The sequence below is a fragment of the Pseudorasbora parva genome, chromosome 21 (assembly GCF_024679245.1).
Source record: "Pseudorasbora parva isolate DD20220531a chromosome 21, ASM2467924v1, whole genome shotgun sequence".
NCBI classification, from domain to species: domain Eukaryota; kingdom Metazoa; phylum Chordata; class Actinopteri; order Cypriniformes; family Gobionidae; genus Pseudorasbora; species Pseudorasbora parva.
This window is the reverse complement of record NC_090192.1, coordinates 14,973,629-14,998,160: the sequence shown is the minus strand read 5'-3', so window position 1 is coordinate 14,998,160 and position 24,532 is coordinate 14,973,629. Positions and strand designations below refer to the sequence as shown.

The 24,532-nt window shown below is 36.9% G+C and overlaps 1 protein-coding gene across 3 annotated transcripts in view; it reads right to left on the bottom strand.

Moving 5' to 3' along the window:
* The window catches only part of si:ch211-217a12.1 (alanine aminotransferase 2-like), a 43,966-nt gene that overhangs the window by 5,510 nt on the left and 13,924 nt on the right, over positions 1–24,532 (bottom strand). For all 3 annotated transcript variants that reach the window (XM_067429839.1, XM_067429840.1, XM_067429841.1), the window contains exons 3-10: positions 13,244–13,333; positions 13,047–13,155; positions 3,597–3,730; positions 2,548–2,791; positions 1,845–1,924; positions 1,493–1,629; positions 718–892; positions 471–626 (exon numbers count right to left, since the gene is read on the bottom strand). In XM_067429839.1, the coding sequence (XP_067285940.1) occupies positions 471–626; positions 718–892; positions 1,493–1,629; positions 1,845–1,924; positions 2,548–2,791; positions 3,597–3,730; positions 13,047–13,155; positions 13,244–13,333 (1,125 nt within the window). The remainder of the gene's footprint in view (positions 1–470; positions 627–717; positions 893–1,492; positions 1,630–1,844; positions 1,925–2,547; positions 2,792–3,596; positions 3,731–13,046; positions 13,156–13,243; positions 13,334–24,532) is intronic.

The following is a 24,532-nucleotide window of genomic DNA, read 5'->3' as shown; positions in this document are numbered from 1 at the left end:
TTTCAGTTGATTGTTAGGGCCTATTGACACTGCACCGATAGATGCAGACCAAAGCAGACTCACATCTTAGACATTCTAACAATCTCTGACAGATTCTAATCAGATTCTGTCAGATTCGGTGCATTGTGAATTGGTCTTTAGGGATATTGTTGAGTTAATGAGCCATGTTAACTTAAAGTGAGTTATGGTAACTTAACGTGGAATATGCCCCATGAATGTCATGTTGATGAAAGAGATTGTGTGTGCAGCTCACACAATAACTTTCAAACCAGACAGCTATTTGTTAATCAACATGGTAAATTCACATTACCAAACAGACTCAAATCAAAATCTGCCTTGGGAAATCTTTTGAAATAATTGGATTTTGCCCCTGAACATTTGTAGAACAGTAGTAAATGTAACAACACCTTGGTTGTGCCCATACAAAAAAGAACAGTTATTAGATTTAGGTGAGCACAGGCTGATTCTACCTTGGCCTCCAGGATGGCTTTTGGTGGGAGGTGGATACGTGGGAAAGTGTACATTGCACCCTGCACTGGGTTACATTTTATTCCTGGGACTTGATTCAAGATCTCTTGTGTCATGTTGGCTTTCTCTGCCAGTGTGGCCAAAGTTTCTGTGCGTTCCTGAAGACAATGAAGAAAAGGTTTGATTACCATCTTCTTGACTAAAAAAGTTTCTTAACTGGTACAGAGGAAACAATCAAAGGGACCTTACCTGGATAAATGTGTCATATGAGGGTTCATCTGGTTGAGGTGGATTGACCACCACATCTAGAAGAGCCTGGCCAGGCACCGGAGGACACAGCCGCACAGACACCAGCTTAGTGAGTTGAACTTTCACCTCAGGGTCTAGATTTACCACCTCCATATAACCACCACGAAAACCACACCTTCAAGAAGCAAGAAAGACAGGTTTAGTGCTTAACTCTTTAGTTGATCTAGTTTAGGGCATTACTATTTGGTCAAACCACAATATTTGTGTATACTCTTTCCACATTATCTCATAATTATGTACATTTCAACTTATGGAGGAACAACACAGAATTTCTTCTTTAAATAAACTGCAAAAGTGTTTTATATATATTGATGTATGTAATATTTTGTGATTATGTTTTATGTGCTTGTGTGACACAATAATTAACCTCACTTTCTGGAGCATCAAATAAGTGTGTTTACATTTACCATATTTGATGAACTTTTTGTACGTGTGTTGATCAAGGTTTAAATGTGAATAAAAGTCTAAATTCATCAGTTTAACATATAGAGTGATTATGTCTCTTCAGTCTTTTGAAGTGTAAACTTTTGGTTTCAATGGAAAGACAGAAATCTCTCAGGTTTCAAAAGATCTTAATTTGTGAATGAAAGATTTTTTTTAAAAAAACAAAATGTTATGATGATGAGTCAGATTCATTAAATTCTATAATATCAACAAAATACTTCTTCCAAATAACCTGAAGATCATATGCACTTGTCTTGTTTTGGACACTTACTCTCCCATGTAGCACTTTGATGTTGAGTGAAACGAAGCTAGTTCCACTTTCTCAGAGTATTCTGGACCCATTTCAAACAGCACCTTCTTAAAGGAGTGAAACTTACACCCATCCGCATAAACATTGTCCTGATAGACCTGGATAAAGCAGGGCATATTGAAAGCATTAATTATTGTTTGTTTTGTATATTTAAAACACACACACACACACACACACACACACACACACACACACACACACACACACACACACACACACACACACACACACACACACACGTATATATATATATATATATATATATATATATATATATATATATATATATATATATGCCTATCATACAAATCACCTCATCAGACATGAGAAAAAGTTTCTCTGTCGCAGCAAATCGGATCACGTCTTCAATGCACTGCCGACTTTGCACTTGACCTGTCAAGAAAAGGCAAGCAGCGAGTGAGGAAATGAGGATGCACAATTTGAAGGGAATGAGAAGCACCCACAGTGATACAGACATACAGTACTGGCCAAAGTGATGTCCGGATGGAATATTTGTTTTTAATGACCCAGAAGTTTGATTAAGCAAATTATATTAAATTATATTTTTGAAAACATTTTAAATATGAGGGAAAAACAAAACACTTAATTTGGTATGCATCTGACAAAATTATTTGGCAAAAAAGGCAAGCCATGGCAACAGGTTATTTTTTTTTTATTATGCAAAAAAACACATTTTTAATCATATTTGAATAAAGACTGATGATGTCAATTTTCCTAGATCGGACATCAATTTTGGCCACTACTGTTTGTTGTTGTGGAATATCAAGAAGCCACACTATTATATTACAACATACTGTAACAAAGTTATGCTTTTCCATACAACATTTAATGAGCAAGATTGCCATTGGATTACATACTGTATATACAGCACAGCTTTAATTGGGCTTTATAGGCACAAGGCAGCAGTTCTATAAAAATTTGATAAATATCAAATAACTTATATTTAACATATTCCCAAACTGGCCACCATAATAAAAGCTGATTTGTTGCCACACCTGTAGGGTTGCCAGGATTGATAATGCACAGTGCTCGAGGGCTGCAGTGCTTCTTTGCTTCATGCAGGGCGCGCCGCAACTCATTGATGTCCAAACTCCAGCAGTTGTCTTCATCCAAATAGTAACTGATTTGCACAGCACCTAGCTCAGCCAGTGCAGCAGAGTACAGTGGGTACTGAGGGATGGATATCATCACTCCTGTACGAGACATTCCTTCCCCAGACACTAGCAACTTAAGCATAGTCTGACACAGACAAACACAAATATTTAAAATTCTGATATTGCATTATCTAATGCAATGACAAACCAAAATAAAATAAAATGAAAGATTTCAACATAAAAGTATATATTTTTTAAACATGAAAGATCCCTTTCGAGGAAACTCGAACTGCGTCAGTTGACACTTTGGGGATAGTCCCTTAGCGCAGCGCATCTGAAGCATAAATGAAATCAGTCACCGATCCTGATTGGTGCTGCATCATGACGTATGTGACGGCAGGCAGGAAACTACAAATGCACGTAGGTCCATAGAACAGACAGCCATTTTGCTCATCATTTAAGTGATTTTTTTCATAAAAAAATAATTTTCTATGAGCCAATTTATGGCATAGTTAAGGAATTGTGCAGTAAATAGGTAAACAACTACAAAATATCCACAAAAACACAGCATAAATGAATAGATGAGAAGTAAAAAAAAAAGATATATAGTTTGCCATATACATTTTTTATAATTCCTTATGCAATTGCTCTGTAAAAGTATAGGGTCTATCTGACCCCAAGGGACTTAAACGTAAATGCTATTGAGGGACGATCTAAGGTTAAGGTCCTCAGAATTATTTGAAAAATATAGGCTGGAGTGGTAAAGCACCTTTGGACCTCAATACTGCAGAACACTTTATATAAATAATGATGCGTGCGGGGAAAATGGCATAAATGCTTTTCCATGCCCATTGTTTACAAAAAAAAACTAACATTTTTTTTAATAAATGTTACATTTAGCTTTGTTTCGTCTTCACTTTTCTTGTTGTCTGTTTTTAGTATCTGCTTACCACAATTGCATCACTGGCTCCTGTTGAGAGGTAAATGTTGTCAGGATCACATGCGATTCCTCCATCTCGCCGTTCAATGTAGCGAGCGACGTCCTGCCGAATCATTTCAATTCCCTGACTAGTACTGTAGGCACCTGAAAGATCCAAAAAGCCAAATTACAAACACTTGATCACTATTAAAGTATTATATTGGTAACCAAATAGTTAACTTTAGCTAATGAATTTATGTAACATTAACTACCAGTGAGCAATTGTTCCATTGTTAAAGTTATTTCAAACAAATGCAGCTGTTAATTGTTAGTTTATGTTATAGCTCAGGTCTATTCAATAATATTAATAGAGTAACTCTTGGTTTTAATTATGCATTAGCAAATGTTGCAATTAACTTGAACTAATGTAAATATATTATTTTGAAGTATTTTTCATTGTTAGTTTATGTTTACTAATGTAATGTTAACAAATGCAACCTTATTGTAAAGTGTTATCTTTCTATAAGTATTCATGACCCGAGTTTCAACCATAACAAAGCATTGTGGTGCCATGGAACAGTGACAACATTTTGAGTCAAATATGTGCAAATGCAAAACATTGCAATTTATTTTTGGTTTGCCAGTGAAGTGGGTGCATTTATTACATAGCTGCATTTTACACAAAGACGAATATGATTTTAAAAAAATTAAAAAAGTAATCTAGTTTATCTATTATTGAATTTAACCAAAATGTGTATTTTGAATCAGGCCAGAAATCATTTTAGATCGGAATATTTGAAAGTTTGAAGTATCACCCAAGTTTCACTCAACACTATGTGTTACACTCAATCTACATGCATGCACCTTAGCAGACAATGTGACTCTTTTTCAGCCATTCTTTAGTTGATATTATATGTATTTTTTGGTTCACTGTCTTGCATCATCCTCTATAAAACTAGAAGTCTGACATTCTCCTGTTAAATCTGTTGATACACATTTGAAATTCATTGTTCCTTCAATTATTGCAAAATGTCAAAATTTACTGATGTTTTTGCCATTATTTAACGCTCCAAAATGCATGTCTTAAACAAGATGCTAACTGGTAGATTGTGTTGGTCATTATGGAAATGATCCGGCTGCGGATAATCTGTGTTCATTAATTTGCGCATTGTCAGTAGATCACACGCAGAATGTTCCACTCCCATCTGCATTTTTTTTGGAATTGCACACTCACACTAATTTGCCCTGTTTGGTAAATCTGGCCCCTTGTGTGCAAAGCACCTTTGCAACCCACTCTTCCAAATCCCATTTCCTTAATCAAGGAACTTTTGAAAGAGTTGTAACACACAGTTAAAGGTCAGATGATTTTTAAGACTAATCAATGCAGAAATTAAAATATATTGCAAAGGGAATGTGTATCAGTGATGCGTGGGACAATGTATGAACAAGCTGCATCCGACCGACGGTTTCAGCTAACAGCTAGCTAGCTAGCTTCGTTTTCTTAACAATTGAGATGCTGCATGTGTTTATCCAGTACAAACGAAGTCTCTCCCCCGACTTTCCCAACAAAAATCCCGCCCTAGAATGTATACACCAAAAGTTTTATGCTTTCGGTTTTTCGCATGTATGATACGCACTGGCGTATTATACGCATGAACCACCCACCCCACCACCCCCATCCTACCCAAGAGCGTGTCATATACATGGCATTAAGTTCATATCATATGCATGCGAATAACTGCGCAGCATATGGATGCCAAAACTCATTTTGGCGAATACATTCCACGAGATTGTGTGGTAAATTACTGAGCTATATGCATTTAAAAGTATAGCCTATTAAAATGGTACAATGGTATTGCTCAGTTCAACATGTTGGGAAATCAGGCATTTTGTCCTGCATCATTTTTATTTCAAATGACCTGACCGACCATGACCCTGAATATGAAATATTTGTTTTATATATTAAAAATATTTTTGGATGACTCGTAACTGCAGGTACCCGCGGGTGACCGCAGGCACCCGCTCATTTTGGATCAACCCGCCAGAAATCTTGCTTTTTTGTTGGTAACCAAACTTATTTTTATGTATATAAATATTATTATATACATAATTTGCTAATAAATTCTTTAAAAATCAGACAATGTGATTGTCTGGATTTTTTTTCCTCATTCTTTCTCTCATAGTTGCAGTGTACCAAATTACAGGCCTCTCTCATCCTTTTAAGTGGGAGAACTTGCACAATTGGTGGCTGACTTTTTTGCCATACTGTGTATAAATATATATAATATATATACAGGTGCCATTAATACAGATAACGAGTGGAGGACAGAGGAGCCTCTTAAAGAGGAAGTATATAGTCATATATATATATATATATATATATATATATATATATATATATATATATATATATATATATATATATATATATATATATATATATATATATATATATATATATAGTCAGCCACCAATTGTGCAAGATTTCTGGCTCTCACAGACCTGTAACTTCTTCTTTAAGAGAGTCCTCTGTCCTCCACTCGGTATCTGTATTAATGGGATCTGTTTGAACTCCTTATCAGTATAACAGACACCTGTCCACAACCTCAAACAGTCAGACTCCAAACTCCACTATGGCCAGGATCTGTCAGGACCACTATTATTAATTCAGATAAAACTGAATTTTTAATTATTGGACAGAAAAGCTCCACAAGTAGTAACCTAGAATACTGTCTAACACTTGATGACTGCTCTGTCAAGCCCTCGTCGTCAGTGAGGAACCTGGGTGTGCTCTTTGATAGCAATCTTTCTTTTGAAAGCCACGTTTCTAGCATCTGTAAAACCGCATTCTACCATCTTAAAAATATATCTAAATTACAGCACATGCTTTCAATGCAAAATGCTGAACAGTTAGTACATGCGTTCATGAGCTCAAGGCTAGATTATTGTAATGCTATACTGGGTGGTTGCCCTGCTCGCTTAATAAACAAACTCCAGCTAGTCCAAAATGCAGCAGCTCGAGTTCTTACTAGAACCAGGAAGTATGATCATATTAGTCCAGTTCTGTCAACACTGCACTGGCTCCCTATTAAACATCGTATAGATTTTAAAATCTTGCTTATTACTTACAAAGCACTAAATGGTTTAGCTCCCCAGTACTTCAGCGCTGGGGAGATGAATCTGTATTAAAACTGGGTCATTAATGTTGTAGAAATGTGAAATTATTTTTTGAATTTGGTGCTTTCTAGACTGAGAAAAGACAGAAAATGTATTTTTGTCTCATGGGGATGAAAGACTACAATTCCCAGAATTCTTCGCTGCCCTGTGAGGCCATTCCCAAAACCTCCACTACTGGATTACAGAGACTGAGTTCAGAAAGTACAATTAAATACTGAACGTGTGTGTTCAATATAACGATCGAGTTGCCGCGTGAGTCTCACAGCACTGACTCAGATTAGGAGTCAGATTACATTTAACGTCATAAATGAGCTGATGAGGTAATCGCGACCACATTCGCGGCATACATTCACAACGCATTTTCAGTTCATGCCTTTGGAAGCTTAACTTTCATAGAAATTAATTTGAGAAGTTTAAACACTTACATTGCTTAGCATCCGTTTAAATCAATGCCTGCAGCTGAGCTGTGCTGTAAGTGTGATCTCCATCCCTCATGCGCGAGGTGAAAACATGCGGAAATGGCTCCCTCTGCTGGCTGTAGTCTTAAGCCTCTAGGCAAACATTCCTCTCGTGACGCAAATATCGTCAATTTGCGTCACGAGAGGAATTTTTCCAGAAATAAAATGCATAAATCTCTCGTCTCAGGGGGATATTAGAGGGGGGAGCACGATCATTTGAATATACTCCAGGGTTTCTACTGATACAAAGCCCTATGCTAATCGCTGAAGTAACCCTTTAAGCGAGCTCTTAACACATTATTCTCCATCACGTCTATTGCGGTCTCAAAACTCTGGCCAGTTGATAATACCTAGAATATCTAAATCAACTGCAGGCGGTTAATTCTTTTCCTACTTAGCACCTAAACTCTGGAACAGTCTTCCTAACATTGTTCAGGAGGCAGACACATTCTGTCAGTTTAAATCTAGACTAAAAACACATCTCTTTACTATGGCATACACATAGAACATTTTAACTTTCATTATTCAAATCAATTGACTGATTGTTAGGCTGCATTAACTAGGTCAGCCGGAACCGGGAACACTTCCCATAACACCTGATGTACTCGTTACATCATAAAAAGAGTGACATCCACACTAATGTTAGTCTCTCTGTTTATCCCGAGGTTTATCCCGGATCTGGGCCCTGTCCGGATCGAATGGTGGACCTGCCTGGACATGTCCAACGCATCCTGGAGTGTCTGCTGAGCCGTGTCAATTGGTGTCTCCTCCGAATTTGCCTCACTGGCACGTCATGCTCAAAAAACCCGTCTTCGGCGCAATAATTCCGATCTTTCATGTATTCATACTCTTGTGTAATCGACGCTCCATCCTAAATAAAACCTGTCTCTTCAGTGATACCCTGAAATTTTGAATATTCCGATCTAATATGATTTCTGACCTGGTTGCCAGAATAATAATCTTACACGGTGTGTTAATAGGCCAAAGGAGAACTGGCACCCCGACTGAGTCTGGTTTCTCTCAAGGTTTATTTTTCTCCATCATGCCCTAATGGAGTTTTGGTTCCTTTCCACTGTCGCCTTTGGCTTGGCTTGCTCAGTTGGGGACACTAAAATTATGATTAAAGTTATTCAACTAATTATACAAATAAAATTTATGAATTAGGTTTTATTTAATTCTATAAACTATAATACTGATATGCCAACATTGCTATATGATAAATTAAAATAAGCTGATAACATCACTGTTTTCTCCAGTACGACTGTACAGCCAAATCTAATTTTGTTGCAATATTATCCTGTTTGACACTGTGAAGCTGTGATTGTAAAAGCGCTATATAAATAAAGTTGATTGATTGATTGATATTGTCAAAGATGACTGATTGACTATTAGCATACAGTTTGGATTGGCGGTATTGTTCTGTTCTGGGCAAGAACTCCCTGTGCATCCATGCAGCCTAGCATGGATAAGAGCAGGGAGAGCAGCAACAACCCTCTTAGGGTAAACAGAACAGAACCAACATAATGTATTGCAGTTATCAGATATATTAAATGTAAGAAATAATTTGGGGAATCCTGATTAAAAGGGTATCAGAATATCAAATCCTGACTGGACGAGAGGAGGAGCTGGAGATGGAGAACGGTAAATGAGCTCTGAAGAAACACAATAGTACTGCTAATAGTACTGAAGGAGCTTATGTATGCTGTGATAGACATTGTATTCCTATAGGTAGACGTGATAAGCTGGCAGTCAGCTGATATGAGCTTGACTAACGTGACCTGCCAGAACTGACGCAACGCTTGATTTTAATTATTGCCAAAGTGCTCTATAGACCCTATACACCTAACATAAATATTTTCCACGAATGTCCTGCAGCAGAAATTGTTTTAATAGAGGACATTGATTCCTATGGAGATACAGATTCATATATAGAGAATATGCATTTTTGGCATGCTGTCCGAAAAAGGTGCCCTGAGCTCGGAATTCGGCCCAAACCCAGAGTACCCCAAACCATCCCTGGCTAAGATAGGAATAATCGAGAGTGAAAAGTTGGGGTGAAGGAGGAATGCTGGAAATCTGTTGTAGAACAGAGATAAGTCAGCTATATATACATGCATCCTCTCATGCTTATAGATTATCTGAAAATGCTTATCTTGGCCTTAATAAAACATCATTATGTGTGAGCAGAGCAATATGGTGAAAAATAATAAAAGGAAGATAATTTAAGTGGCACGAAACCCGTGGTCAGCCAACCAGAGCAACGAAGAATGTGAAATGGAGCTAGTTAATAGATTTAACTTTTGCCGTATCCAAACGGCAAAACATCTTACTTTCTTAAGAACTACTTCAGTACCGTTCTTTGTTCTTTTCTTAAAGAAAATCTTAACAACAAGTCTTCCAGAGTCACGGCCAAAGCCAATTCGAAAGACCACTGTTCGCCTGCTTCTTAGTTTACAAGTAGCACGGAACCGTTACAACTCTGCCGTCATTATGTTAAGCCCACCCAACGACTCCGATGTTATTGGCATGACAGTTTGTTTTTTCCAGCTCACAATCCAACGCAGAGTTGCTAGACTACCCTGGCTGCAAATTAGAGTCGCTGCCACTAGGGTGCATCTAGATTTCTAGGCTATAAAAGCATAGATTTGCCCATTTTTCATTGTCTTCTGTTTATCAGAATATGTCCATACACTCAAAAAAATTACTCTTTGGATGAACATAAAAAAAATCATGGAAAGTATTTCCACATGATTAACTTGCTTTATTTCAGCATTATGCGATTCTATATTAATGTACTTACGTTGGGTCAACTTAAAGGCACAATATGTAATGTTTCAGCATTAAAAATATAAAAGATCACTATATCTATGTTATATATTTTTTAAAGTTGTGTGTTTACATTATCCCGACAGTTCCAATTAACTTCTAAATCCAGAGAAATTAATATTTTAATTCGAAGACACGGACCGTGTCTTTATTTCCGTTATGTCGCCAGTCTTTCACGTCATATCCACGTTTGCGTCTTGCTTCCTGCGGAACTCGGCGGAACCATAGATATCTATGGGCGGAACCGCCAAACTCAAAGAGGAGCACTGACAGACAGTATAAGGGGAACCCCCGTATAAAAAAGTCTGTATGATAATGGATCATGACTACTCTTTGCCTGTACGTTTTGCCAGCTCAACAAAGCGCAAACGTAAGGGTGAAAAAAATGACCCCAGAAGATTTTGGGACAGTAGAAGAAGCAAGAGACGTGTAAACCTTGGAGAAGCCTTTGAAAGATGGCGAAATCTTCGTGACAAGCTCGGACTGCAGAGAGATGCTGATCTCGATTGCGTTTTAATAAACAGGTCATTTAAGTAACCATTCAGCTAACATAATAATCATATAATCATAACATGCTGTATGTTTGCATATTGCATAGCGATCTTGACCACATTGAGACGCGTTTAGCTGAATACGTAATGTTATACATTTTGTATCGGCTTTTCAAACAGGCGGATTCTCTGTTTTTGGAGACTGAAAGAGCTATTTTTTTAAAAACTGATTCAAAAGTATTTCTATCCGTATATTTGGTGACACGATGATGTCATGTGTAAAACGCAGATGGACTAGCTATTATTGGTTTTATATGTAGCTGGAGAAAGTAACGTTAGCTTCATAAGGTAATATGCCACTATCTTGGTCAATTAATATAAGGTGACCGTCACTTTTATCATATGTTAATGCTAGCTACATATAATATCGATTTAATAATGATCTACTTATTCATATATCTCTGAGTTCCAAAATAAATGTTTATTAGAATGATTGATGAACGAGGGGAGCGACACAGCGCGTGTTCCAATGAACAACGTATTGCTGGTCCTGGTTCTCTCATTTACTGTTTTATGTTGGTAATGATAAACTAAATTGAAATGTATTTCCTTATTGAACAGTTGATATACAGAATGTTCGACAATCGCGGATGCCATGTCAATATATCTATAATTTGAGTAACTCAAATTATGATGCGCGGTTAATATGTCAACATAGCCTACCAACTTATAGGTATGTTGACATAGCGACCGCCCGCACAACATTCTGTCTCGCACATTATCTAACGTTACTGATAAGTTTGTTAAGTAACGGTAGCTCGCTGCTATTTCATTAGATTGACATTACATAAAGTGAAAAGCCGTAACTAAACTTAACAATAATAGAGATGTAATATAACAATCAATTACCTTGTCAGTGAACATGTTTTCTGCTGGAGATGCCAGATTCGCTGGTTGACTGGCAATAATGACAACAACTCCCATGAGCCCACGCACTTTCCCGACGTCACCAAAGTACGTCAGTTGTTATTATTTTGAATGAGTGACCCCTAGTGGCCAAAAGTTGCATACTGCACGTTTAATTTATTAAGGTTGATTTAACTTATTTACTATGGTTGGGCACAGCTTAATTTAATAGTGTCAGCTCAATTACACAAATTTGTTGTAATCTTGTTGCATTAGCTTGAAATCATTTAATCAAAACTACAAAAAAAAATCATGTAATTCCAATTAGATTAAGTAGGATAGAGAGGGATAGAACTGTTGGCCATATTTATTCTATGGGAACTGCATCACATAAATTAGTTTTGTTTATTTCTATAAAAACTATTAGTCAACAACACTTGATAACTTGCTAATTGTAACATGCAAACAATGATCAAGTAAAGCATTTCTCGTCACTAGCTGGCATTAGCACAGTTAACAGCTTGTTGAGAACAGCACAGCTTAACCACAAGGTCTACACTATAATGGTAACGTCCAAAAACACTAACATAACACAAACTTTTAAATAACAACCAAACAAAACATTAAACGTTAAAAAGTCTCTCCATTTTCTCATCTCGTTAGAAATGCATAAAATAGCACTTTATTTAAACATTTACTCTCCAAATTCAGCCCATTTGCAAAGCATGATGGGAAGTGAAAGTCCTGTTTGTTCGGATTACTTGATTTTATCATGTTATTTCAAATTAAACACATCAAGTTATGTCAAAGAGTAACGGTTTTAGGTCAGTTTAACATGAATCAATCACATTTGAACCAGAAACCTGATATAATGGTGTTAAATCAATATGAATTGCTTAAATAAAGTGAACAGCATCATAAGTTAATTTTTTTGAGTGTAAAACATATTATATGAAATTATATAAACATAATATATGAAATAAGATAAAATATCAAAACTTAAAACATACTTACTCCTAATAATTTATGATCTTTGAGCGTTTTTAAACTCGTTGCGGTGCTCCACGCAGAACCCGCTCACATGCATGCTCTGTATGTTGTTTGAATTCTCGCAGTAATGCAATCTCGTGCGTAATACAGCGAAGTAGTTAAAATAGTTCATTATCATGAATAAGGCAGAGAAAGCTCTCAGAAACAGTTAACATCAGCTCGTTCATCTAGCCCCTACAGGAGCCGCTCAGCCAATCAACACTCCGGATCTTTCGGGTATTACGTATAGACATCAGAATCCGTGACAGAGGTCCGACCTTGCTTTTCAAACCGGAAGACAGAAATTGCTCTAAAAAATGCAAAAGTAACATTTCCACTTATGAATAAACGTAATGAGTACATTAATGTTTTCAATGATGTTGAATTTGTACATATCAGTTCATGTCAAAAACATTTTGGGGGGGTTTCATGACCCTTTAAGGGTAAACCTACACTGTCCATGTAATGTCAGTCAAAAAGGAAATCAGAAGATGTGCAAGATCATATGTTTTGGCAATAGGTAAATAGTTCATTTAATTTGGTTTCATGTTTATTTAAAGTATGTAACATCTAATAAAAAGGATTTTCCAGTACCGAGACTTCCTCCACCACAAGCTTGGAGAATGCGGTGTGCTCTACTTTTGGCATCTTCTGGAAATTTGCTGTCATCAAGAAGATCTGGATAAGAGCACAATGCCAAGACCTGACAAATAAATGGAGCATACGTAGAGTATGTACAAAAACTACTGCTCAGAATACAGCATGACATACACAAAATCTCGTTAACACACCTGTCTGAAGAAGGTGATGGGTTTCTGGCCCATAGCGTGGCAGTCGCCGATGTTGGCTTTAATGACCTCTGTAAATGGTTTATTTACACCCTACATTGATGGAGCAGTTAATGGGAAAGATAGGAAAACAGAGAATTTGTATTAGAGAGAAACAGGAAAAAAGTACAGAAGATTTACAGTAGATTTTACAGTTGCAGTAAAGTTGCAGTCTATGGATGGGTCAGAGAGCTCTCAGATTTCATCAAAAATATCTTAATTTGTGTTCAGAAGATGAACAAAGGTCTTACAGGTTTGAAAAGACATGATTAATTAATTATATAATTTTCATTTTTGGGTGAACTAACCAACTATTCCTTAATAGAATTTATAATCTTAAAAACAAAGCTTTGTGATATACTGGATATAAGATAGCACCTTACAGTTGATGGAGATTTGTGGGATGCACATCCAGGGCACAAAGCTCCAGTTCCACCACATCCTAAATATGCTCTATTGGGTTGAGATCTGGTGACTGTGGGGGCCATTTTAGTACAGTGAACTCATTGTCATGTTCAAGAAATCAATTTGAAATGATTCAAGCTTTGTGACATGGTGCATTATCCTGCTGGAAGTAGCCATCAGATGATGGGTACATGGTGGTCATAAAGGGATGGACATGGTCAAAAACAATGCTCAGGTAGGCTGTGGCATTTAAATTATGCCCAATTGGCACTAAGGGGCCTAAAGTGTGCCAAGAAAACATCCCCCACACCATTACACGACCACCACCAGCCTGCACAGTGGTAACAAGGCATAATGGATCCATTCTCTTATTTTGTTTACGTTCTGTTCAAAGTTGCTCTTCTATCAGCTTGAATCAGTCGACCCATTCTCCTCTGACCTCTAGCATCAACAAGGCATTTTCGCCCACAGGACTGCCTCATACTGGATGTTTTTCCCTTTTCACACCCTTCTTTGTAAACCCTAGAAATGGTTGTGCATGAAAATCCCAGTAACTGAGCAGATTGTGAAATATTGGCACCAACAACCATGCCACGCTCAAAATTGCAGAAATCTTTTTCCCATTCTGACATTCAGTTTGGAGTTCAGGAGATTGTCTTGACCACACCCCTAAATACTTTGAAGCATTAATTGATATATATTCTATTATCTATTATCTATTCTATATATATATATATATATGCATACACACACAATTTAGCACAATTCAAGTTTACTTTTCATCCAATAGTGTCAGTGCAGTCAAGTCAATAATACTGAGTGTCCCTAACTAAGCAAGCCAAAGGCGACAGTGCCAAGGAAGCCAAACTCCATCAGGTGACAGAGATGGAGAAAAAAACTTTAGTCCAGTTCTCCTCTAGCCAAATGAATGAACATGGTGTAATTATGATTCTAAGCTGCATCATAAGTCAGATTGTGGATTTCTATCATTCAGAATATTGACATGAAATATTTATATATTCTTGACATAAAAGGGAGATTCGAGATCTGTCTGTTGTTGACTAATTGTCTAGGATTAAGTTGTGATTTTAATGAGAGGCTTAATAGCCAGCTTAAAAGTTTTTTGGAACATGTCCTCTTGATAATGGATTGATAAAATTAAAAAGAGGATCTCTTTCAATATATTGGTAGGTATTGGGTCTAACATACAGTACATGTTGTTGATTTATATATATATATATATATATATATATATATATATACTGTATATATACAGTATACTGTATATATACAGTATATACGATGTCATATGGCAATCGGGCTGCACAGCGCGCCGATGCATCTCGAACAAACCTTACATCAACAATTGCTCATCATGGCTTTATGATCTAACATCGGCATGTACTTTTAGGTCCCAATTCGCCTACTTATACTACGTCCTAAAAGTATGTACTCTTTTTGTGAAGAAAAAGTATATACTTTTGAGTGTGTAGCAGAAAAGTATGCAAGCTTCGGGACATTCTACTTCGCCATCTTTAACGGTCTCTGTTGCTTAGTTACATGCATCCCGTCAGCATTTATCTGCCCTGTCAATCATCGTCAGATTCGTCACAGTTCAAATCCTCCACCTTCAGTTTAATCTCCTGCCGTATCGGAGAGAAATGTAGCCGCTCGTTGATCTGCCATTTGTGGGTTTTTAATGCAGAGACTCTCCTCATGTGTTTGCAGTTTAAATATAATGATGCATTTAAAAGTTAATGGTGTAAGACTGAAAAAACTAGTATATGCCGAAATGTCTGAATGAGGAACAAGGACTCTCTGAGAAAATAAAGGAAATTAACATCTGAACTGTCCCTCACACACCACTGGAGACGCAAGTCTCACCTCACTATCAGCTAATCTACATCTTTCCCTGTTGACTCCCTCTCCCCCAATTCATTCCCTCTCTCATGCTGAGATCATTGAAAATACACCCAGAATCTCTATATTACAATGTCAATCCACATGATACAGTATTATATGTGTTTGATATTGTTTGAAATGTCTCAGTGCGACTGGTACAAAGATCTCATTCTCACAGAAGTTCAAAAGATAATCAATGTTTTAAGAGTTTAAAGATATCTTGTCTTAGTTTGGTGGGTGTGGCTTTCAGCCATTTGGCCTTTGCATCAATACAAGTCTTGATCAATGCAAATTCCCATTGTGAACTCGTGTTTACATTTGAAAGAGTTTATACATTTGTTTCTGGGTATTTAAGGAAATGTTGCAAAGAGCTCAGGGCTTGACACTTTAAACCGGTCAGCCCGTAATGTTGGATGTCTCAAGATAGCCAGCATTATGTAGTTTTCAGAAGTCAGGTATATATTTCATTCTTTACTTCAGAGTATTTGATGTTATATATGGATTACCTTTGAATTGACTATGTAACTGGCTTTATACATTTACCTGACTGTTAAATAAATTGTTACACTTTGATGGATTCTGACTTGCTCTGGAATTATTCAGGTTGGGTATAATTTCAACAAAGGGTTAAACGGAATAATTAAATGTGTAGTTAAACTATTAAAGAATAACCAAATAACCAAATGGCATTCAAACATAAATTCTAAATTATAATTAAATGGAGTCAGATAAAGAGGAATTGGAATAAAATCCACTTTGCCCCGCTGAAAAGACCGAACGCGCAGCGACCTTCACCTGCCGATCGTTAGCCTTCATTGGGACGATTTGGGCGGCCCTATAATGGCCAAACGTGTCATTATAAAAGTTCACAATGCTGCTGCAGGTGAAATATAATGTGGACAACACTGAATAAATTTATTTTTGTCAGGTTAAATATTGATAGTTGGTCACTCAAACCCCTTTATCTAAACTTCTCTACTTAACCGCCGGACTCGCACATCCGTCATGTTTGTAGTTGTTAACGCTTTTTATCCGCGTTTGTAGTTCTAATCGAATCCCCGTACACCTCGCAGTGGGTTGTGGGCAATATCAGCCATTTAAGTGCCCATCGATTCATACTTCGAATTCGGACCGGAAATAGTAAAACATCCGGTTATCTTTGGAATACTCTTTTCAACATACTATGATTTGGGACATACTAATTCTATTTTCGAATACTATTTAGTAAGAATAGTATGCGAATTGGGACACAGGGAGAGATTACAATCAAGCAGCTATTAGCTTGATTAGCTGCTATTTAAAAAATAGTGGTCACACAAGTTTGTGATGGTCTTGTTGGTCCCGGTAACCCCGCCCCAGAGTTTGCTCAATATTGGTAGCATCTGCATGCAATGTTCCCTTTATTTATTTTAGGCAGACATTTTGGCCACCTAAGCAAAAACATTATTTATACCAAAAATGATTTCATCATGCAGTTTTAATGTGCTATTAATTTTTTTTCTTTTGTATTAATGATGTTAAATCATATTTTTGAAACCAAGCAGTTAAATCAGAAGTCAGTAAATAACGCACACTTTAGGTTACCTGAGAAGTTTTTTTTAGTGCTGTGTTATACCAATAAATTCTATTAAAAACATAATTTAAAAATCTCCCGCAGGATAGTTTAATTCTTTATAATAATATTATATAATATGAAAAATTAAGCAGTTATGCTGAGATGGTTTGGGACAACCATAAAGTGTTTTTTACAGTTTTTATTTTTTATTTTATTTTTGGCTACAGGCAGCATTCAACCATCAAAATTAAATGTTTGTTTATTGCTTATGAATTCCTAAGATTTTCTTTATCGGGTTTTTTTTTTCAAACTTTTTAATGGCAAGGATCCCTCAACAAATCCCTAGTGAGATCAATTCTTTATGGGCTTAAAATATAATATAAAAAAGTATTTAAACTTATATATCAGTTCAATGCTTAAATTTGTTTTAATATATTATAATATGAAAAGAAAATGAAGCATTTAAATAGATCTATCTAATAGCTAAATATTTTCAAGAAAAGTTGAATATGTGAACTCCTTTATAGTTATCTAAACATTCACGAAACCCTCACCACACACACATACAACAATCTATTTAAACTGAGGGATGTAACTAAGCTATTTTTTAGTTTACAAACTGCACACTACACCTTTTTGGAGTTTTGTTACCATTCTGTACCCATCCTCCGTTATTTACAGTATTGTTCAAAATAATAGCAGTACAATGTGACTAACCAGAATAATCAAGGTTTTTCGTATATTTTTTTATTGCTACGTGGCAAACAAGTTACCAGTAGGTTCAGTAGATTCTCAGAAAACAAATGAGACCCAGCATTCATGATATGCACACTCTTAAGGCTGTGCAATTGGGCAATTAGTTGAATTAGTTGAAAGGGGTGTGTTCAAAAAAATAGCAGTGTGGCATTCAATCACTGAGGTCATCAATTTTGTGAAGAAACAGGTGTGAATCAGGTGGCCCCTATTTAAGGATGAAGCCAACACTTGTTGAACATGCATTTGAAAGCTGAGGAAAATGGGTCGTTCAAGACATTGTTCAGAAGAACAGCGTACTTTGATTAAAAAGTTGATTAGAGAGGGGAAAACCTATAAAGAGGTGCAAAAAATGATAGGCTGTTCAGCTAAAATGATCTCCAATGCCTTAAAATGGAGAGCAAAACCAGAGAGACGTGGAAGAAAACGGAAGACAACCATCAAAATGGATAGAAGAATAACCAGAATGGCAAAGGCTCAGCCAATGATCACCTCCAGGATGATCAAAGACAGTCTGGAGTTACCTGTAAGTACTGTGACAGTTAGAAGACGTCTGTGTGAAGCTAATCTATTTTCAAGAATCCCCCGCAAAGTCCCTCTGTTAAAAAAAAGGCATGTGCAGAAGAGGTTACAATTTGCCAAAGAACAAATCAACTGGCCTAAAGAAAAAAGGAGGAACATTTTGTGGACTGATGAGAGTAAAATTGTTCTTTTTGGGTCCAAGGGCCACAGGCAGTTTGTGAGACGACCCCCAAACTCTGAATTCAAGCCACAGTACACAGTGAAGACAGTGAAGCATGGAGGTGCAAGCATCATGATATGGGCATGTTTCTCCTACTATGGTGTTGGGCCTATTTATCGCATACCAGGGATCATGGATCAGTTTGCATATGTTAAAATACTTGAAGACAGGGGCGTAGCCATCTTTTCAGAAGTGAGGGGGACAGAAATGATTTTTTTTTTTTTTGGACCAATATAATTTATCGCATCTCTTGCTTTTAATTGGGCAAGATATCAAATACACTGCTGAACAATAACCACCAATTAATATCTATATTATTATTCTCCTATTTTTGTGCCAATTTTATGATTGGTTTATATACTAACCTACAAACACTTGTGCATTAAGACTCCATAGATTTTATGCAATGTAAAAAAATAAATATATATTCTAATGTGAACCATGCTGTTCTCTATGTGAATATATAGTAAAGTGTAATTTATTCCTGTGATCAAAGCTGAATTTATCATCATTACTCCAGTCTTCAGAGTCCTATGATCCTTCACTAATCATTCTCAGATGAGGATCTGATGATCAACACACATTTATGATTATTATCAGTTGTGCTGCTCATGGTGATGCTTAATTTTTCTGGAAACCATCTAAACATTTGTGGTAAAATTAAAAAAGAGAGAAATTAATACTTTTGTTGATCAGACATGCATTTAATTGATCACAAGTGATATTTTTAATATTACAAAAGATAATAATTTATTTAATGAACGCAAATAAATGCTGTCCATTGAACTTTCTATTCATTAAGGAATCCTGTAAAATAACATGTAGGCTATCATGGTTTCCACAACATTTTTAAGCAGCACAACTGTTTAACACAGATAATAATCATAAATGTTTCTTGATTATGAAATCCTCATATGAGAGTGATTAGTGAAGGATCATGTGACACTGAAGACTGGAGTAATGATGATAAATTCAGCTTTGAACACAGGAATAAATTACTATATATTCACATAGGAAAAAAGCTGTTTTAATTTGTAATAATATTTCAAAATATTACTTTTTGAACTATTTTTGATTACATAAATGCAGCCGTGGTGAGCAGAAGATAATAAACATTAAAAAAGCTGCATTATTCATATGATAGCCTATACTTTATTGTCAATAAATAGCCTACATTGAGATGACTTGAAAAACACACATAAAGCATATATTGTCTCAATCGTCTGATTGTCGTCGTCACGTTTCATTCATTACTCATAACGATTGTTTTCCTTCAGCTGCAGCTCCAGCGTGACAGGGTATTACTTCTACGAATCCACGTTTGACATTCTGTGAGAGCGCCCTTCTCATATTTAGATTCGAATAAAATGACAGGTCATGTATAGATTATTTTTTGTCTCTGAATTTAAATCTTGATGTATTCACATTGGTTTCTATGTTTCTAACATTGCCTGTGACCTCAAGAAGCACGCTATCAACCCAGATTAAAGAAAGCTGTTTTTAGCGTCCCTGTTACCTTGCCCGCGCTCGCGCAGGTAACGCCGGTTCGGATCCCGCTCGGAGTGGGTCGACTAGGATCGGTGAGAACCAGTAAAAGTGCGGGGGACGAAAATACATTTTATTAAAAGTGAGGGGGACACGTCCCCCGCGTCCCCCGCGTAATCTACGCCCATGCTTGAAGAGGTCATGTTGCCCTATGCTGAAGAGGACATGCCCTTGAAACGGTTGTTTCAACAAGACAATGACCCAAAACACACTAGTAAACGGGCAAAGTCTTGGTTCCAAACCAACAAAATTAATGTTATGGAGTGGCCAGCCCAATCTCCAGACCTTAATCCAATTGAGAACTTGTGGGGTGATATCAAAAATGCTGTTTCTAAAGCAAAACCAAGAAATGTGAATGAATTGTAGAATGTTGTTAAAGAATCATGGAGTGGAATAACAGCTGAGAGGTGCCACAAGTTGGTTGACTCCATGCCACACAGATGTCAAGCAGTTTTAAAAAACTGTGGTCATACAACTAAATATTAGTTTAGTGATTCACAGGATTGCTAAATCCCAGAAAAAAAAAAAATGTTTGTACAAAATAGTTTTGAGTTTGTACAGTCAAAGGTAGACACTGCTATTTTTTTGAACACACCCCTTTCAACTAATTGCCCAATTGCACAGCCTTAAGAGCGTGCATATCATGAATGCTGGGTCTTGTTTGTTTTCTGACAATCTACTGAACCTACTGGTAACTTGTTTGCCACGTAGCAATAAAAAATATACTAAAAACCTTGATTATTCTGGTTAGTCACATTGTACTGCTATTATTTTGAACAAGACTGTACATCACTTAATCAAGCCACTCTTCTTTAAAACATGCCTTTGTGTTTCGCATTGCCTCTCGTATTGAGCGATTTGGTCCGCAAACATCACAGTATTCTTACACACACTAACATAATTTTGTAAACTGCTTTCACTGGTTCCAACTCTAGCAACTAAGGATGTCATGATTAAATTAAGTCACAATCTCAAATTTCAAATAAAAAAATGGAATCAGGTAGAAGTAGGCCTTTTCTGTCAGTATGTCAAGTGTACTTAAGTGTAATTTTAAGTATATTTCTGAGAAGTATGGAGAGAAAATTAGCTCAGTCTGTGTGTCTTTTTCAACAATGTTTGGCAGCGGTGTAATGCAAAACTGTAAGAATGGCATGCTAGTGGAAAATGTCATGTAGCTTTTAAGTTGCTAAACCATTTTACTGATAAAATCCTCACTGACAACATGTTTCTGTGCTAGTGTGTGTCCTGTATGTGTGTTTTTTTTAATAGGAGAGCAGAGAGAGCGGAAGAAAAAAGTATGCCAATTTTATTTTGTAGCAAAAAACAGGGAAATAAGACATTTAAACCTATTGTTTACTATATTACTTTGCTTGGTCAGTTTCGCTGTGGGTTTTTGTTCTTTTGCTGTTGCAGGCTGTAAAGACATTTGAAATAACTGAAATCATTAGGTGAAGTGATATGGAACTGTAATGCGGTCAAGACCTGCCTGGAACTACTTTTTCCTTGAAAATAATTGCACACCTCAGAACGTTCGTCAACGAACCAATTTAAGCATGCCACAGTCTCGTAGTATAACACTATATGTCCGTAATATGTATTTATTTAATACTTTGGAACGGGTGTTAATCAGATTAGACAATTCTCCAATGATCTAAAATTGTTTTAATACCCAAAATAGTTAAAATATGATGTGTATCAATGCATTATGATTGTTCCATATTTTTCATAAAATGTATTATTAAAATATTAACTTAATATCAAGCAATGTTGAATCACTCAAAATATGTTTCAAAAATAAAATATGTAAGAAGCAGGAGTCTTCATGCATAGAACATGTGCTTGCAGCAGATAAGATATTGTCATCTGGGAGAAACTGTCTGACAGCAGTTAGCCAACAACAACAAAAAAAACTGTACCATTTGCTTTCTAGAACACTGCAGGAATATCACACAAAGCTTTCGAAGCAATGTAATGAATTTAAACATAAAAAACATATATGTACAATAGTATATATGCTTTATTACCATTTTAAAAAGTGTATACTGCACATAAACCCTGTGTTTTCACTCCTTGTGTGCAAAGTCTTGTTTAGTGTCATGCTGCAATTCTAAGCATCCTCCGTATGGTTTCCCATGTTATGGTTTTTGATTCCCTGCTTGGTTTTCTTGGATTTCACTGTTTGCCTGTGTTTCCTGCCTGATTGTTTGGATTATCTGCCCTGTGTTTTGCACGGGTTTGACGGGTCGACCCGCAAATTTTGCTGAAACGGTGAAAAACATCCAACTGTGTCGGATACGGGTGTGGGTCGGGTCGAACAAGGGGGAAACACGGGTCTAACACGGGTTTAAAACAGTCACGTGCCAATGTAAAAATATATGCATATTTTTAGGAACACATCTACAAAAATATGTCTGGCCTGTATTTCAAGTTAATAAAATAATTTCAAAACAATATTAGGTTATTTGTGCTCATGCCGCCGTGCGCCCTCCCAGGATTCTCTTACTTTCAAAATATCACACAAGGCTTCAAGGGGGTCGCACACCAGACGCAAAGCTCACCGCCAGAGGCACACATTATTTACGCGTGAGCTCAGTTTTGAATCCACTTCTGACAGTAGAGCTGTACGATGAGTGCATCTTGTGGCACAGGGTGAAACCAGTACATTGGCGCTCTGTGGCGCGGCAGGATTTTTAACAACTTCCTGAGTCGTCGCGGACAGGCACCGAATGCTGCCGCCGGTGTGCACACACTCATTGAAAATAATGTGTTTGAATTTTAAAGACGTGGCACGGTGAAGTAATTACATTTGTATGACCTGGCAATAAATGGTGTAGGCCTATATAATGTTACATGCTAAACTGATTTTATATCGGGTGCGGGTCGGGTGTCGGTTCTATTTTAAGCGGGTCCGGATATTAATTATTGCTCCATGTCGGAAAACGGGTAGGATGCGGTTTAACGCACCGCGGGTAAGGGAGGGTGCGGATTTACAAAATCGGACCCGTGCAGGACTCTGTCCTAGATTACCCTAATAAAGCTGCATGTGGATCCTCAACCGCGGGACCAATCAGTTTTCTTGTAGCGGGGAAGTACATTTCCAAATCAAAGACGGTAGCGGTCGGTAACTCTAGTATTTTGGACGGGAGCAGGCAGTCTAAAAATAGCTTTAAATAGAGAGAACATTCAGCCTTTGTGGTCAGATTTTGGAAGAAAGATGTTCGGTAATTAAATGGTCGTCAGTCAGCGACATTCTGTTCTTGCATGGATGTTAAAAAAGATTTAATTTTGCAGTAGATATAACTAGTAAGCCAACAGTTTATTGGTATTTTTGGCTTATAATTTTGAGTAACAGATGTTATATTTGGGGAAATATAACAGGGAAAAACAGTCCTGTGCAGACTTCTTCCATGGAGATTGTGACACTTGGTGTTTCTGAATAGATGCCCTAGAATGAGTTGAAACAATGAGATATACATAAATAGGTTATGTGACTTATTTAAGAGTTAAAATTGTCCAGATACGGTTTTACAGGTCCATTTACAACCCCAGAAATTAAATCTAAAATGTAATGGCCTGTTTTTGCCTTATTTGGAAGGGTCATGAATATTAATGTTGAGTTCGGCTCTGATTGGCTGTTTCACTGCGCAGCTGAGTGACAGAAACACATCTACCATATACTGTCTATCATGGAGAGATTATCCATCCAACCTACTGTGTGATCCCGTTTCTGATGAAGAAAATGATTTTGAGGAACAACCAATTGTTTTGAGATTGTAAATGGACGCTTTTGAGTGGTAAGTTTAGTCTTTATTTTCAGTAAGACCTGCAAAACGTTAGTGACGTTACTATAGAGTCTGGGATCGTGACGTAAGCAACGCAATGCATTTTGGGACTTTAGGTCACGGAGGCCGCTGTCGATACAGTGGTGTATAGGAAATTGACGCTTTTAGTTCTAAAAGTAGAACTAGTTCAGCTAAAAAAAGTTGCTATGGTGAACGCGTGTTGTGTCATTAAAGGTCCCATTCTTCGCGTGTTTTCAAAGCTTTGATTATGTTTACAGTGTGCAATATAACATGAGTTCATGTTTCGCGTGTAAAAAAACACAGTATTTTTCACACAATTGACTTATCTGTACAGCGCTGTTTCCTCTGTCCTAAAAACGGCCTGATGATTTCCTTGTTCTATGAAGACCCTCCTTCAGAAATACATAACGAGTTCTGATTGGGCCAACGCTTCCCGTATTGTGATTGGACAGCAGCTTAGCGCACTTTGCCCGGAAAGGTCCCGCCTCGGGGAGATGCAAGCGCTGAATGCGCGCTTAGTAACGTTAATAACCGCATGCATGAACGTG